We start from the raw sequence: 13024 nt of genomic DNA on the forward strand, positions 1-13024 counted from the left end.
GAAAAAAATATATTTGTGTTACAACTTTTAGTCCTGACAACATTAAGCCAAATCTGGAAATGACTGACTCAAAGGTCACAGAAAAAAAAAAGACCACATGTGGTTCAATGGAAGGATTCCTGACTGGGAACTCTATAACTCTATAACATGTGATATTTTCTCCACACTGACTTATACAGCCATTGTTTTTCATTCGCATCCATGACGACTCCCTGTCTCCATGACATTACAGTCAATCCTCTCTCTTTGCCCGGCCTCAATCTGCCCAGATAGTAATTTCCCTTGCTATTAGGTCTTTCATCAAAGAGCTCCATTCAGATGAAGGGAACAAAGGGGATGGAGGTGACCACTCCGGCCTTCAGTCGCTCCATGGCAAAGGGACCAGCCCCCTCCCAAACAGTCTACGGGCCTCTAGAGCTCAGGACAAAAGTGCTTTGGACAAGGAGCTTACTGTGTTGTTTGTAAGAGGATGTAGCAGGCACTAAACTCATTTATCAAGAGGTGAAATAAGCTGGTCAAGGACAGGCGCAGAAGAAGATGGTGGCATTTAATACACCAGACAAGCAAAGGGAGACAAATGAATAAACAGATTTTCCCACAATGACAACTGAAGTATGATGAAGACGGACCCAGCTTAGAAAGTGGTTGAAAATGATTCAATGTTGTGCAGATGGCTTTATGACCATGAGCCAGCACTGTGAGAATAGCAGCTGAGTGTGACACAAGGCATGGTCAGTCGTTGCATTAGTGAAAACTGAGCATACTTTAGTAAGTTAAGTGCAACAATACACTAGAGCACACACACACAACCCCCGCAGTAAGAACAAAGCTACAGAATATGTATGTACCCAGTCACAACTACACGTGCATGCGTTGTCCCCTCACCTTTGCGATCAGGTTTGAGATTTCGGTCCACAGGTGGGGGCTGGCAGTCGCTGAGCATTGGCCTGCGAGGAGGGGTCTTGGGGCTGGAGCGGAAGCCCATGTGGGCGGGTGGGGGGACCTGCTTTCCCAGGGAAGAGAACTCCATGGTGCTTGGGGTCATGGGCACATAGTTCGGTTCATGCATCGGCTCTGACAAACTGCCCGAGTGATGGTGCGACGGGGAGTTGGCACTCATGGGTACGTAGTTCTGGTCTACCTCTTCTGTTGACTGGCTGCCCACTGGCATCATTCCTTTGTTTTTCTGATGGTGACAAGGCGTACAGTTATGGTCACAAACACACATAGCAGATACATGCCTCGAACTCCGGCCACAGGGGAACAGTCATTATATTCCACTAGATTTTTACTAAATTAGACTGTGCGTAACACTCCCCACACAAAACACTGTGCAGTCATCTGTACACGCACTCAGACTACGTTAGTGTTGGATAATGGTTTTGACAAAAGCATAGAACATGAAACCCTGTGAGAGCAAACTAATCTAGGATCAACTCAAAGTCAAAACAAAATACTTTTTGGGAAATGGGAGCATGTTTTTCTTTACGAGCACACCCTTCCCTCCCTTGTATGTTTCTAAAAAAAGGGAACATTTAGAAGCAACTCAGACACACTGCATTTATTGGGCAGCAATAAAGAAAAACAGAATACCATAATATATAATAATATATGTAGATGACTTTCCCTGCCACTAGGAATATTTTTATCACTGCTCCCATGATGCTATTCTGCATTGTGGAGCGCAGATGAGAATGCAGCGTTTGCAGTGAGTCGTGGGTATTTTAGGAGAAGCTGAGAAAGTTCTGAATCTTTGTTATGAGCAAAAAGGTTTTACTTAAAACTTTCTCAGTGCACATTAGAAAATGTAATGTTTCTATTAATAATTATAGTAAACAATAGTCAAAACAGCCACATTCATAATACAGACACTCATCTTTAAGCAGTCAGCTGCTACTTGGAACTCATAAACCAGTAAACCTTGGAACAACACTCACAAAATAGCTGTTGAAGCTTTCATTGAAGTCAAATGAGCAGCTTTTCTCAGAAGGGAATGATCTAGGAATGTCATAGCAGTCCTGGGATCCAAAATCTGCAAACATAACAAACAAATAAAATGACTTGAAAATGATTTCAATTTACTGCAACTTTATCAAAGTAGATATTTAACTCTCAATGTATTTTTTTTTTATCAGAAAATGAACAATACTGCACATTATATTTACCCATACCAACGCTATATGCTGAATTTCAAGGCCATTTATGCTATAACAACAGAGGTCTAGTTAAAATAAATGCGTATGTGTTTTCATGATTCTGAAACGATTATATTATTCAGTAGGATAGAGCTCAGTGGCTACAGTATGTAATGACTCTACTGTGACGCACATAATTGCTGTTTTTCTTGCATTCCTATTAGGCTCTAATGCAGGCGCTAATGCATTTCACTTACGGTCACAAGAACCACAGCAGTGCTAGGAAAACCTTGTGAGGCAAATTAGTGTCAGTAGAATAAGACTAAGTAGGGAAAGACCATGACAGGGAAGCAAAAAGAAAGGACATTTCTCTTAAAGACTGTGCCCCCAAATTGGAAAAAATACAAATGGTTCAGATGAAATCCTACACTATTAGGGTATAAATAATTCACCAATTCAGTGGTTCTTTGCCGTGTATTTTCACCCTGGCCTGTTTATTTGTCATCAACGTAAGGCAAATTGCACCGATAAGGGCTGACTACCGAATTTCACCAAAGACTTTGGACTCTCTTGGGTCACTGTTAACAATAATCTTGCCATTTATACTTCTGAAATTTCATTTGTCACCACAAGGGGGATGAGGCAGTGAAAGAATAGATTTTGTTGTGTCCATACTTATGTCAAAAGTTTCTCTGTTCTCACCAGAATGTTGTGTTCTGTCTATTTTAAGCTTTCCTACAAAGTATGCTGTATATGGATTCAAGATCTGTGCTATAAATGTAACACTTTATTATTAGATCTTCTTTATTTTCTAATTTTACTCAACTGTCAATACAAAATGCATCTCGTCTACACAGAAGATCTTCTGTTCTGTTGCTCTGATTCGTCATATATTAGTAGATTCTTCTCTTGATTTGTTACACAATGGAAGTGATGATGGTGTACAGGAATTGCCATTATTTTACATTGGCTTGTAAATCCCTACATTAATAAATACAATGTACATTACATGTATTGTGTCTTGTCAGATGTAGCAGCAACACTCTCAAGGTTAATGACGGTATAGCAAACTATATCTACAACAGAGAAGGCCGAAGATATCTGTGTCTTCAATGTTGCAACTTAAAGCATGTATTTGTCCACACCTGAGGATATATGATATATGAGTATGATATATGATTGGAATTGCCACATAGAACCATTATCAAGGCCCATAAAATGTAAGGCCTTTGATCGCCAAGAGGCTAAATATATCTGAAAACTGTCTGCTCTATCTTCAGGTCATCTAAGCGTTTTGACAATTTCAAGAGTTATGGCAAAAATAGTGTTTGGAGCTAGAAGAAAACATGCCAAGAGCTCCAGTGATGTCTCTTATCATCCATCAAATAAATAAGGATGAAAAATATCACTGCGTTAAAGGCTCTTTAAAAATGTTATAGAGGAAAGTAGCTCTGTAAATGTGTGTATCCTATTAAAACATTACATTTTGATATAAATATTCCACTTTTATAGTGGTTTTCCAATGCATAGGAAATCTTGCATCGACACAAACCTTTTCGGAGGCGTGAACAGTCCACAGTGCCAATAGTGTTGCTGCGTAAAGCCTTGTTCCCAGCACTAGTAGGTACACAGTAGTTTCCGTCCGTCTCTGACGCCGAGCGAGGCACAAAATAGGTGTCCGTAGGTGAGCGCTCAGCAGGGGGAGGTGGGGGTCCTGAGGTGGAACTGAGCGAAGGTTTGGGTGGTCTGGGAGGTGGTACTACATCTCCCCCTCCCTCTGAGCCTCCTGTCGACGCTGACAAAGTGCGGGGCACCTGGTAGGTACAGTTTGCGCCAGGTGTAGGTGGAATATCATAACTGATGGAAAGGTTACGAATCTGTGACTCCATTGAAGGCTTCCGTGACGGTGTGTTGAAGACATAGAGCTCGGAGCCATCCCCGCTGTCTGGATGGGCCGACGGGGAGGAGGCCGACTTTGGAAGCAGCACAGTGTCCTGGGAGTAGCTGCGAGGGAGGTGGTAAAGGCCGGCGTCGGTTGATAATGAGGCACCGCGCGATGGAGGCGAGTCGTAGATGGAAGAGGCGGAAGCAGGCGCCGGGTGCTGTGGGAAAAAGCCGTTGTGCGAGGTGTGTTTGGCCGAGGAGGTGGAGGATGTGGGCGTGCGGTGAGAGGGGAGGTTGTCATTCAGGTCCGTCTCTGAAGAAGTAGACTTTGAACACTCCGCATGGGCTCTAAGACGACAACACACATACACACCAGAGAATTATATATCCACAACTGATTTAGAGGAGCTAAGAAATCCACACAGTCATGGTAAGCCTTCACAGCACTGTTTGCAAGCCATGGTTAGTAACATAACGTTATACACACACGTGATCTTTGGTACCTGGAGCCGTATTAGCATCTCTTTTTTCAGTAGATGTTGAGTAAATGCTGCTTTCAACATACAATCAATAGTGTGATGTTAAGTACAAATCAGTCTGTTCTGATCTACGAGGAGGGCTGGATGCAAAAGGTTCAAACACTTCAAATATACTAATAATCATCTTGCAAGCCATGAGAATCTACAGAACAGCGACGTGTTTGTTGTCTCTCCGTTGAGCTGTCTTTTATTTGTTGTTAATACATGTGTAGCACACCACACAAGCAGGCGGTTCCAGCTGGATGGCTGGCCACTCACAGACTAGCCTGAGGAGGAAGAGTCTTGCTCTCACACTCCTCCAGGAGCAAATACTCCTGGTCTCCCTCCAATGGAGAGTGAAGCTGCACTGAGCTACACGACACACAGCGGAGACAAGGACGAGAGTGGCAGTACAGATGAAATGCACAGAAAGAATAAATGGGTTGGAAAAATAAACAGAGAGAAGCTTATGTCACAGTGTAGCGCTCCAGCGAAGTGGACACTATACATATAGTCAGCACACGCCGACACAAACAAACTCACCTGTTGGGTTCAGGCTTTTTGCTCTCGCAGTTGACAAGCCACAGGTAATCCTGGGGCTCCTCTGAACTGGACTGAGAGTCCAGGTGTCGTACACTGACCGGCTGGTATGGAGGGGGCACACTGGACAGCACTGCTGCTGGACCCACAATATTACCCAGAGCTGGGTGTGGCGGGGTGTCCACCACCAGGCCTCCGATGACCGACTGGTGAGCAGCTTTTGCTGCCTCTACGGAAAAGAACCAAGAAAGGTTGGGGTTAATTCCTCTTGAGTCTGTATCTCCTTCAGTACATCAAAACATACAATACAAGTCTTCCAAACATGACTATAGGGGAGGTGGGGGCACTGCCACCGCATCAATGATCACCTCAACTCACGACAGAAGAACACAACACCCTTTAATGGAATCAAGCCTTAACCTTCAGGGGTGCCATTTTGCACAAGGAAGGCCATGAAATGAATGAGTGACGTCGTTGTTTGGACTATAATCTGTAAGTGACTCTAAGTAATTCAATTGATGACAAAAGATCTGTCAGACTCGGCTCAGCAGATGTCAGTGAATGACTGTTGGACTCACACAGTGTTCAGTGGCTTTGTGGTAATTAATCAGGCCAGCACAACCCACACATTAGAACATCGCATTCACATGTAAAGCATCAGGCTGATCCATTTCATTTCTAGATAGATTTCATTCAATCACGTGGACATATTGGCCTCATTTTAGTGTGCGTGACTTCCTATACCGATTTTACTACATTTGAGTTGGTCCTTTTATGGGCCTAATGTTGGATTATAACTGCATTGTTGTATTTTAGTTAACTCATGGCTCCTACTGAACCCCCAGTCGCTCAAGGGAGCCAGGCCCTGCTCCTGCAACTGATATTAGCCAGAAAGTAAACAGCAAGCTGTGTTTGCCAATGTCAACTCTGGCTGAGTAAACTTGGACCCAAGCTGTTTCCTAGCAACCTAATTCCAATGTAACAGTCTATAGCCATCAGACTGTCTGACTAAATCAACTTTACATCTTTATAATATCTGAACCTGAGCGGCGGATGTGTGTAGAGTCAACAAATCAAGGACGGATCTCATATATCTCTTTAAAGCTGTTAGCTAGCGCCAGTGTTTTGGTTCCGCCCTTCTTAACAGATCCAACCAGCCACAAGAACCTCTAAGCTCACTTCAGTCTAGGGTGGATTTCCACAGGGAAATCAAACCTTTTCAAATGCAGTACACTGTCCAGCTTGAGGGGAAGGACATGATGTGTGTGTGTGACATGTGAAATGTGTATGTGTGACAAGATCCCATAAATAACACGGCCACTGACAGCTAATATCACGTTGAAGTACACTCCAGTCTTTGCTGTGGATTTATACAAAAACACCATCATATATTTGTATTTTCATCCATCTTTTCCCATCAAAATATGTGCAGGAAACACACCTAAAAGCTTAGTTTGTCTGTGAACAGTCTGACGATAGTGTTTGCCTTCAGAATCTATCTTTTTCTCAGACAGCATTTCCTCAAGGTCTCTGCTTCATCACACAAATGCCAAAGTCCTTTTCAAAACCTTCATGTCGAGCTAATTGTTGCATTGCACTGAAAGCCAAGATGGCTGATGTGTATGCTTGGTGAAATGGCATATCTGTATTCATCCCATATCTTTCTATTTTTTTATCCTTTTTCATTTCATTTTCCATTCTCTTACACAAGCCATTTCTTACTTTGCTGTCTTCTTCCCTTTTACCCACTTGTTGTTTCAACCAAAATTCATACAGAAAAAGGGAAGTCCCCTCTGCTCATACTCATCTATACCTCCTCCATCATATATCAGAGCCCTCCGAATGTTCCCTCCTCTGATATCTGGCCAGCACTCTAGCATGGTCACACATGACAGAAGACTGGGATTGTGTCTCACACGAAGAGGAGAGCAAGCGAGCGCAAAAGGGAGAGCCAAGGACATTCTTTTGTAATAAAAATGGTGAGGAACGCTATCTGAAAGGATATTTATCTTTAGACCCAGTTTCTCCTTGAATGCGCTGACGGTTTGCTTGCACATTGGGATTTTAACAACTTGTTTCAATAATTGTGTTGAAGAGTTGCCATGAATGTTGGTTATCAGGATTGCCCTGCAACACTCGCTATGTTACAGAGGTGGAGGCATAGTCGTACTACTGTGGAGAAGACAACCTTGAAGCGGTATAATCAGTGACTCTCCTTCCAGATATGAAAAGTAAATTCTTCTTCCTAAAAAGACTCTTAGTGACGCGATACAGTAAATGAGTTCTCATCACACTAAAATGCTGACATATTTAATTGGGGGGGGATGCAAATGAGAGAGAATGAGAACCAGATAAGAAGGAAAGAACAAAAGAGGCCGACCTGCACACAATGCTTTGATTATACAGTATTGGGGGCAACGTGATACTCAAAACAACACATGGATCATTAGCTCTTGGCTGAGAACTAATCTGAATAGAGACCTTCTGGCATATTCTGTTGGTTCACCTACCTCCTTCAAAGAGAGAGAGGGAGGGAGGGGCAGATATTTCAAAGGCATCAACAGCGGCATGAAATAAGAAAAGCCAATCAAATAGCTTGCTGGACATTTGATTGCTAATTTTGTAATGCTACACATCTGGCTTTTTCCTCTAACCAGTCTATAATGTATCTAAATTAATAGGTTCACAACGAGGTGTTGGCGCATGAGAAGATTAAAACTGTATTAACATACGCACTCATTGCTGTAGAGCGACAAGTCTGGTAAGTAATATTTTTTATGTCCTGTGAATTAAGTCCTTTTTTTTTAGATATTAAACGTGCTGGTAACTTTTGTAGCAGCATCATCATCATCAGGTGAGGATATCCGTGGACGATTTCTCGAAATCCTACAATCTCAAATGTGCCTTGAACAGGTTGAATCAATGCTGATGTCGGGCAGCAGTGACGTGTGGTTAATTATCGAATGCCAATCCTTACCATCATCAGTGGGGTTGAAGCCACAGATGTCGCAGATGCAGCGAACCCACTTATTCATCTCTTCTTCAGTGTCAGCCACCAGGTAGAAGACACGGTCAATGGTCTTGATGTCGAATATGAAGCTGTGCTCCAAGTCCTTCTTGTTGAACGTCAGCCCAGCATCCACCTGAAGCAAGAACAAACGGGTCTAGGTGACATGGCATCAGACACGAAGAAAAACAGATGAGTGAATGTTTACAGTCCATCAAAGAGAAAGCTACAGAATGGATAAGTAGTGAAGCTGAAATAATTAGCTGACTCATCGATTTGTTGATCGGCAGAAAACTTGTCAGCAGCTGTTTTTTGAAGACATCGCTATGGGCTTTATAATAATGTAACAGGGATTTTCACTATTTCCTGACATTTTATTAAAATGTAAATTAGCTGCAACTCTATTAAGTGCCACCTAAAAAAAACTCCAAGCGTGTTTTCCACAAAAATCACTACATGTCAAAGTTGAGTATTTACAAAATATCAGCACAGGTTTTTAAAAGTTTGTCATTTATTTCGAAATGGAAAAGAGCTGCTTAAATGTTATCCATTATCAATGTAACCCCCCTGGAGGTGGTTTTAGTCATTTGGAGGCCCCAGGCAAAGACCAATGTGAGGATTTTCTCTGTTCTTCCTATTATATATTTAATATGAGCAGAGCAGCACATTAAACATAAACAGTGCTTCTCTAGTTGTCCTCCCTTCGGCCAGCAGCTGAAATGTGGGTGATAAAAAAATATTGGCAGATATACATATTTCATTGGATTGGCCCACATCTACATATTGATAGGTTTAATCTATTACAGATTATCATTCATTTAGAAAAAAAGGAAACAACAATTCCCCAGACTCTTGGCCAACGACGTAATGTAAAACGGATGGATGACATAGACTGTAATTAGGTAAAAATTGGACTCAATGAGGAACCGTACCTGCTCACACAAGTTGAGATCAATCACGCGGATGGGCTTCTTGGCGTGGTCATTCTTGTAATACTCCAATACGTCTGGGTCGCCTGTCAGACGGCCACTGCGAAGAACAAACCACCGCTTCTTCCATGCCTGCAGAGAAATGAGGCCAAAGGTTATGTGCGTTCTCACAATGACTGCTCCATTCCTGACTGACCACTGGCCAAATGCTTTATTTTTCCAGTTTAGCCAATCCGTCCTAGCATAGCTTGCATCTCTGTGTGCATTCTCCACCAGCTGCACTGCCCCCACTGAAAGAATACTCAGGGCCAAAAGGAAAGAGGCCCGTAACCAGAAATATGTGTCTGGGATAACCAGAACAAAAGCCACATAGTTTGGTCTAGCACCCTCATTGGGGTGAATAACCAAAAGAGAAACAGGCAATTGGGTATGTTCTTTTTCAAATGGGATGTGTTGGTCTGTGAGAAAAAGACACCACAAAGCAGACAAAGGTTTAAAAAAAAAGAAAATACAGACGCATACAGCTGTATGACTTCATCTGTGTACATACAAAGAGGACAATTCAATAATGAATCATTTTCTTGTAGTACATTAAGGAGACAGACAATGAGACACCACTTTCCTTATCTGGGATAATTTAATACATCAGCGATACTTCCTGAATTATTAAAAAGTCCCTGTGCCACTGTAATTCAAAATGCAGAGCTATTTTACTCATGAGCTTTCAGAAAAGACAACCCATACAGCTTCAGAACTTGTTTACGTATCATGCAGAGCAGTCGTATCATTTGTCATGTTGTTTAAAGGAAAAGGGTCAGGGAGTGAGAAGTCTTCAGGCCTTCAGAAATAAACACAAAGCCAGAGGCAGATTCATTTTGGCACTATACTGACACTGCTCTACTTCTCGATTGTGTTTTCCTCCTCATGGTGTTTGTAGTTATATTTAGAGAATATATCCAGCAGTGATTCATTTAAATGCAGACTCAAGGTCACAAACTCTGGATTTTGCCAATTCATTGCAGGAAGGAGGCTGAAGGTTTAGTTTTAGAACAAGCTGTTTTTCAAAAACCTCCCCACCAAATACTAGCAAGACTTGCCTGAGATTGTATCATAAAGAGAGTCATCAAAATAATGATTCACTCCCCTTAAAATCGGGCAAGTATGTATGGACACGTTGCACAAGTTTCACCAAGCGAATAGTGCAGTACTAGAAAAGAAATCAATCAATTAAATGCCAGAAACGTTCCCAGTGCTGCTTTGAAATATGAGTTTCAACTGATAGACAAGATCCAGTACACAAACAGCCACCACAGAGATGAGACGGATCAGGAAGCATACCAACGCAGTGTGAGGAATGCAAACTGAAGCTTTGTTGTTGTTGTTTTGGGGTAAGATTTTGACTGTATTAACAATGCTGTGGGTGTGGGGGGGTTTTTCATCCCTTAGCTGTTTTTCCATCCACAGGGTGGCCTTTGTTAGTGGGCCAAGCACCCTGACTGAGACTGCATGATGAGCATCAGACCTTTCCCTCCACAAACAGGACGCAGAAACAACTCACAGACCTGAAAAGCCCCCGGATTTTAAACTGTGAGCATACAGACACACTAGAATCACATGGCCAAAAGCACCAAAACAGCAAATAATACAAACACTATTCACATCCCACACCGACATATTTTGCACACATGTGCAGCACTTGTTTCACAGACTGTAGTTCAAAATGACTGTATTATATAATCACAAACAAACCTACAGAGTCCAAACGAGGCTTAAACCTATTAAACGTGCATCCTTTCAGGCAGACCCACTTCAAAACCAAAGAGTAAAAGCTCAAGTGAATGTTGTCAAAAACAACGCTGGTGTGTCTGTGTTGTGCCGGTCGGACAAAGATGCTGGGTTTGGAGGGGGAACCTCTCTCTCTAGCACATGACAAAGCACTCTTGGGTCAAGTTACCCTGTGGGGAACAGAAGGACCAAGAGCTTGGGTTACAGCAAGGCCAGGCCCGCCCAGGGCGAGAAGTTGACAAGTGGGTAAGTTGTACATGCTGAAGACAGAGGCAAGTGAGTCCTGTTTAGCAAGACTGCTTCACAGTCATGGTTACTTACATTTAAGACTAAACAAGACAAAGTGGAGAGGTGCGGGATCAAAAACTCTGACTGAAAACAACAACTGATAGCTTCCATTATAATGAAATATTACATTTCGAGTCATTAATATTGTAATGTAATATTTGTATATATTGCTTGGATTCAATTATGTTATAAAAGATCATTTAAACTATGCTCACAAAAAAGTCCAATATGAAAATCAAATAGTAAATGCCCAGGAAACAGGATGTTAACCAGAGCTATAAGCAGTGGTTATAAGAAGGAGAATCTGCATCCACTGTTTCTGCATGTTGTTATCCAAGGATGACAAGCTGGTGGTAGCTTGAGCATCTCTCCTCCATCTGTGGACTTTCACACAGCTTTCCCCATACGCAATCATGCACACTTGCACCGTTTTATACCACTTGATACAGCACCAGACACGTGCATAAAATACAAAACGTATAGAACGATACACACATGACAATATAACACAGAGACATCCTTAGTTGTCATGCCTACAGACCCTGACTACGTTTATATGCACGCAAGACTTCAGGAAAGTGGAAGGAATCAGGTTAAGGCAGGAAGTCAGACAACACCATTTGCATGCAGTGCAATAACCCGGTTGCTGTAAAAATCCACATTTGCGTGCAGCTGGTCAGTAATTAGATTTCTCCTCTACCTCCCATCATATTTGTGAACCAATGCAGGCAGATTTAAAGCGTATTAGTGAGATGCACTGCAGCCTGAAGTGGTCAGCACAGTGGCAGAACAGGCACTTGTAGTGAGACAACATGCTGTTTTTTTCCTAATGTGCGAATGTGTCTGCGCTTATCAAATCTACAGTTCAGCTGAAGAAACTGATACTCATTTATATTAGCATTTGATAATTTGCAGTTGGACTTGGGTTTTACTTGAGGATGCAACGCTAGGAGTATCTAGCAGAAATCTAACTTTGTCAACTGCATTTCCCTTGACTTGATGAAGCAAACTTGACTCAGCATTCACTGAGAATAAATGAGCTGAAAGCAACACTGACAATAGAAAGTCAACACATCTCTTCAAGTCAATATGAATATGACAGAACACAAACCACAACAGAGTTCTGAACCCAATGTCCATAAAATTGAGTGTCCACAATTACATACCTCCTGTCAAGGCTCATGGAGAACATGACGAGGCATCTTGTCCTGCTTTTTGTTTGGTATATTCCATTGTGGCCAGTGTTGAATTAATGGCTAAATCCCAACTGGTCCAAGTGAGGTTACAGTACTAAATGACTGCAGGAAACGTATACATCCATTCTAGGTCTTCCTTAATCTCACGACTGATTGTGAACCTTTCAGCTCACTCAACAATCACACTTCAGCCTGGAGGAGTCCACTGTTCACTGCCCCAAGGTTGGGAATGGGACAGCATGGGACGATACTGAGATGGTGGGGGCTCCCCTAGCATGGCAGCTGTCCCAGCCAACCTCTCTCTATCCCCCTCCCCCCTTGCTTCAAGCGTCCTAGTGTCTTCTGATAGGGTGAGACACCAGGAAGACACCCGCCATTCGCCCACTCAGGCTCTACAGTCTATGGGGGCCAGACAGAGAGGGCATTGAGGGTCCGACTAAGAAGATGACAGGGGAAGGAAGGGTGGGAGGGTTGAGGGGAGATGCCAACTGAGTGGAGTCACGTTGCCGTCAGAGGCCTTCTGACCCAACATCACTGGAGCATGACACAGGCAACGGTGGGGGCGAGAAGTTGGTACAGTGCGTAAGCAGGGAGAAAATGAAATCTAATGCAATCAAATACAAAAGCCCTTGAGGGCAGTGGTTTGTAAGACATATCACTCTAAAGCTTCTAGTCACTCTAAACCAGTCACCCACTAGTAATGAACCACTACACATTCACCGAGGACGTCTCACATTATCCA

The 13024-nt window shown here is 42.7% G+C and overlaps 1 protein-coding gene across 8 annotated transcripts in view; it reads right to left on the reverse strand.

Moving 5' to 3' along the window:
- The window catches only part of gab1 (GRB2-associated binding protein 1), a 194961-nt gene that overhangs the window by 7429 nt on the left and 174508 nt on the right, over positions 1-13024 (reverse strand). For 7 of the 8 annotated variants that reach the window (XM_084005739.1, XM_084005745.1, XM_084005742.1 and 4 more), the window contains 6 exons: positions 9017-9145; positions 8055-8220; positions 5081-5306; positions 3688-4367; positions 1938-2032; positions 886-1186 (listed from right to left, as the gene is read on the reverse strand). In XM_084005739.1, coding sequence (XP_083861865.1) covers positions 886-1186; positions 1938-2032; positions 3688-4367; positions 5081-5306; positions 8055-8220; positions 9017-9145 — 1597 coding nt within the window. Of the gene's footprint in view, positions 1-885; positions 1187-1937; positions 2033-3687; positions 4368-5080; positions 5307-8054; positions 8221-9016; positions 9146-12252; positions 12383-13024 lie in introns of those variants that run through there. The other variant, XM_084005743.1, reaches the window with a different exon arrangement.

The sequence above is a fragment of the Eutrigla gurnardus genome (assembly GCF_963514095.1).
Source record: "Eutrigla gurnardus genome assembly, chromosome: 3".
NCBI lineage: Eukaryota > Metazoa > Chordata > Actinopteri > Perciformes > Triglidae > Eutrigla > Eutrigla gurnardus.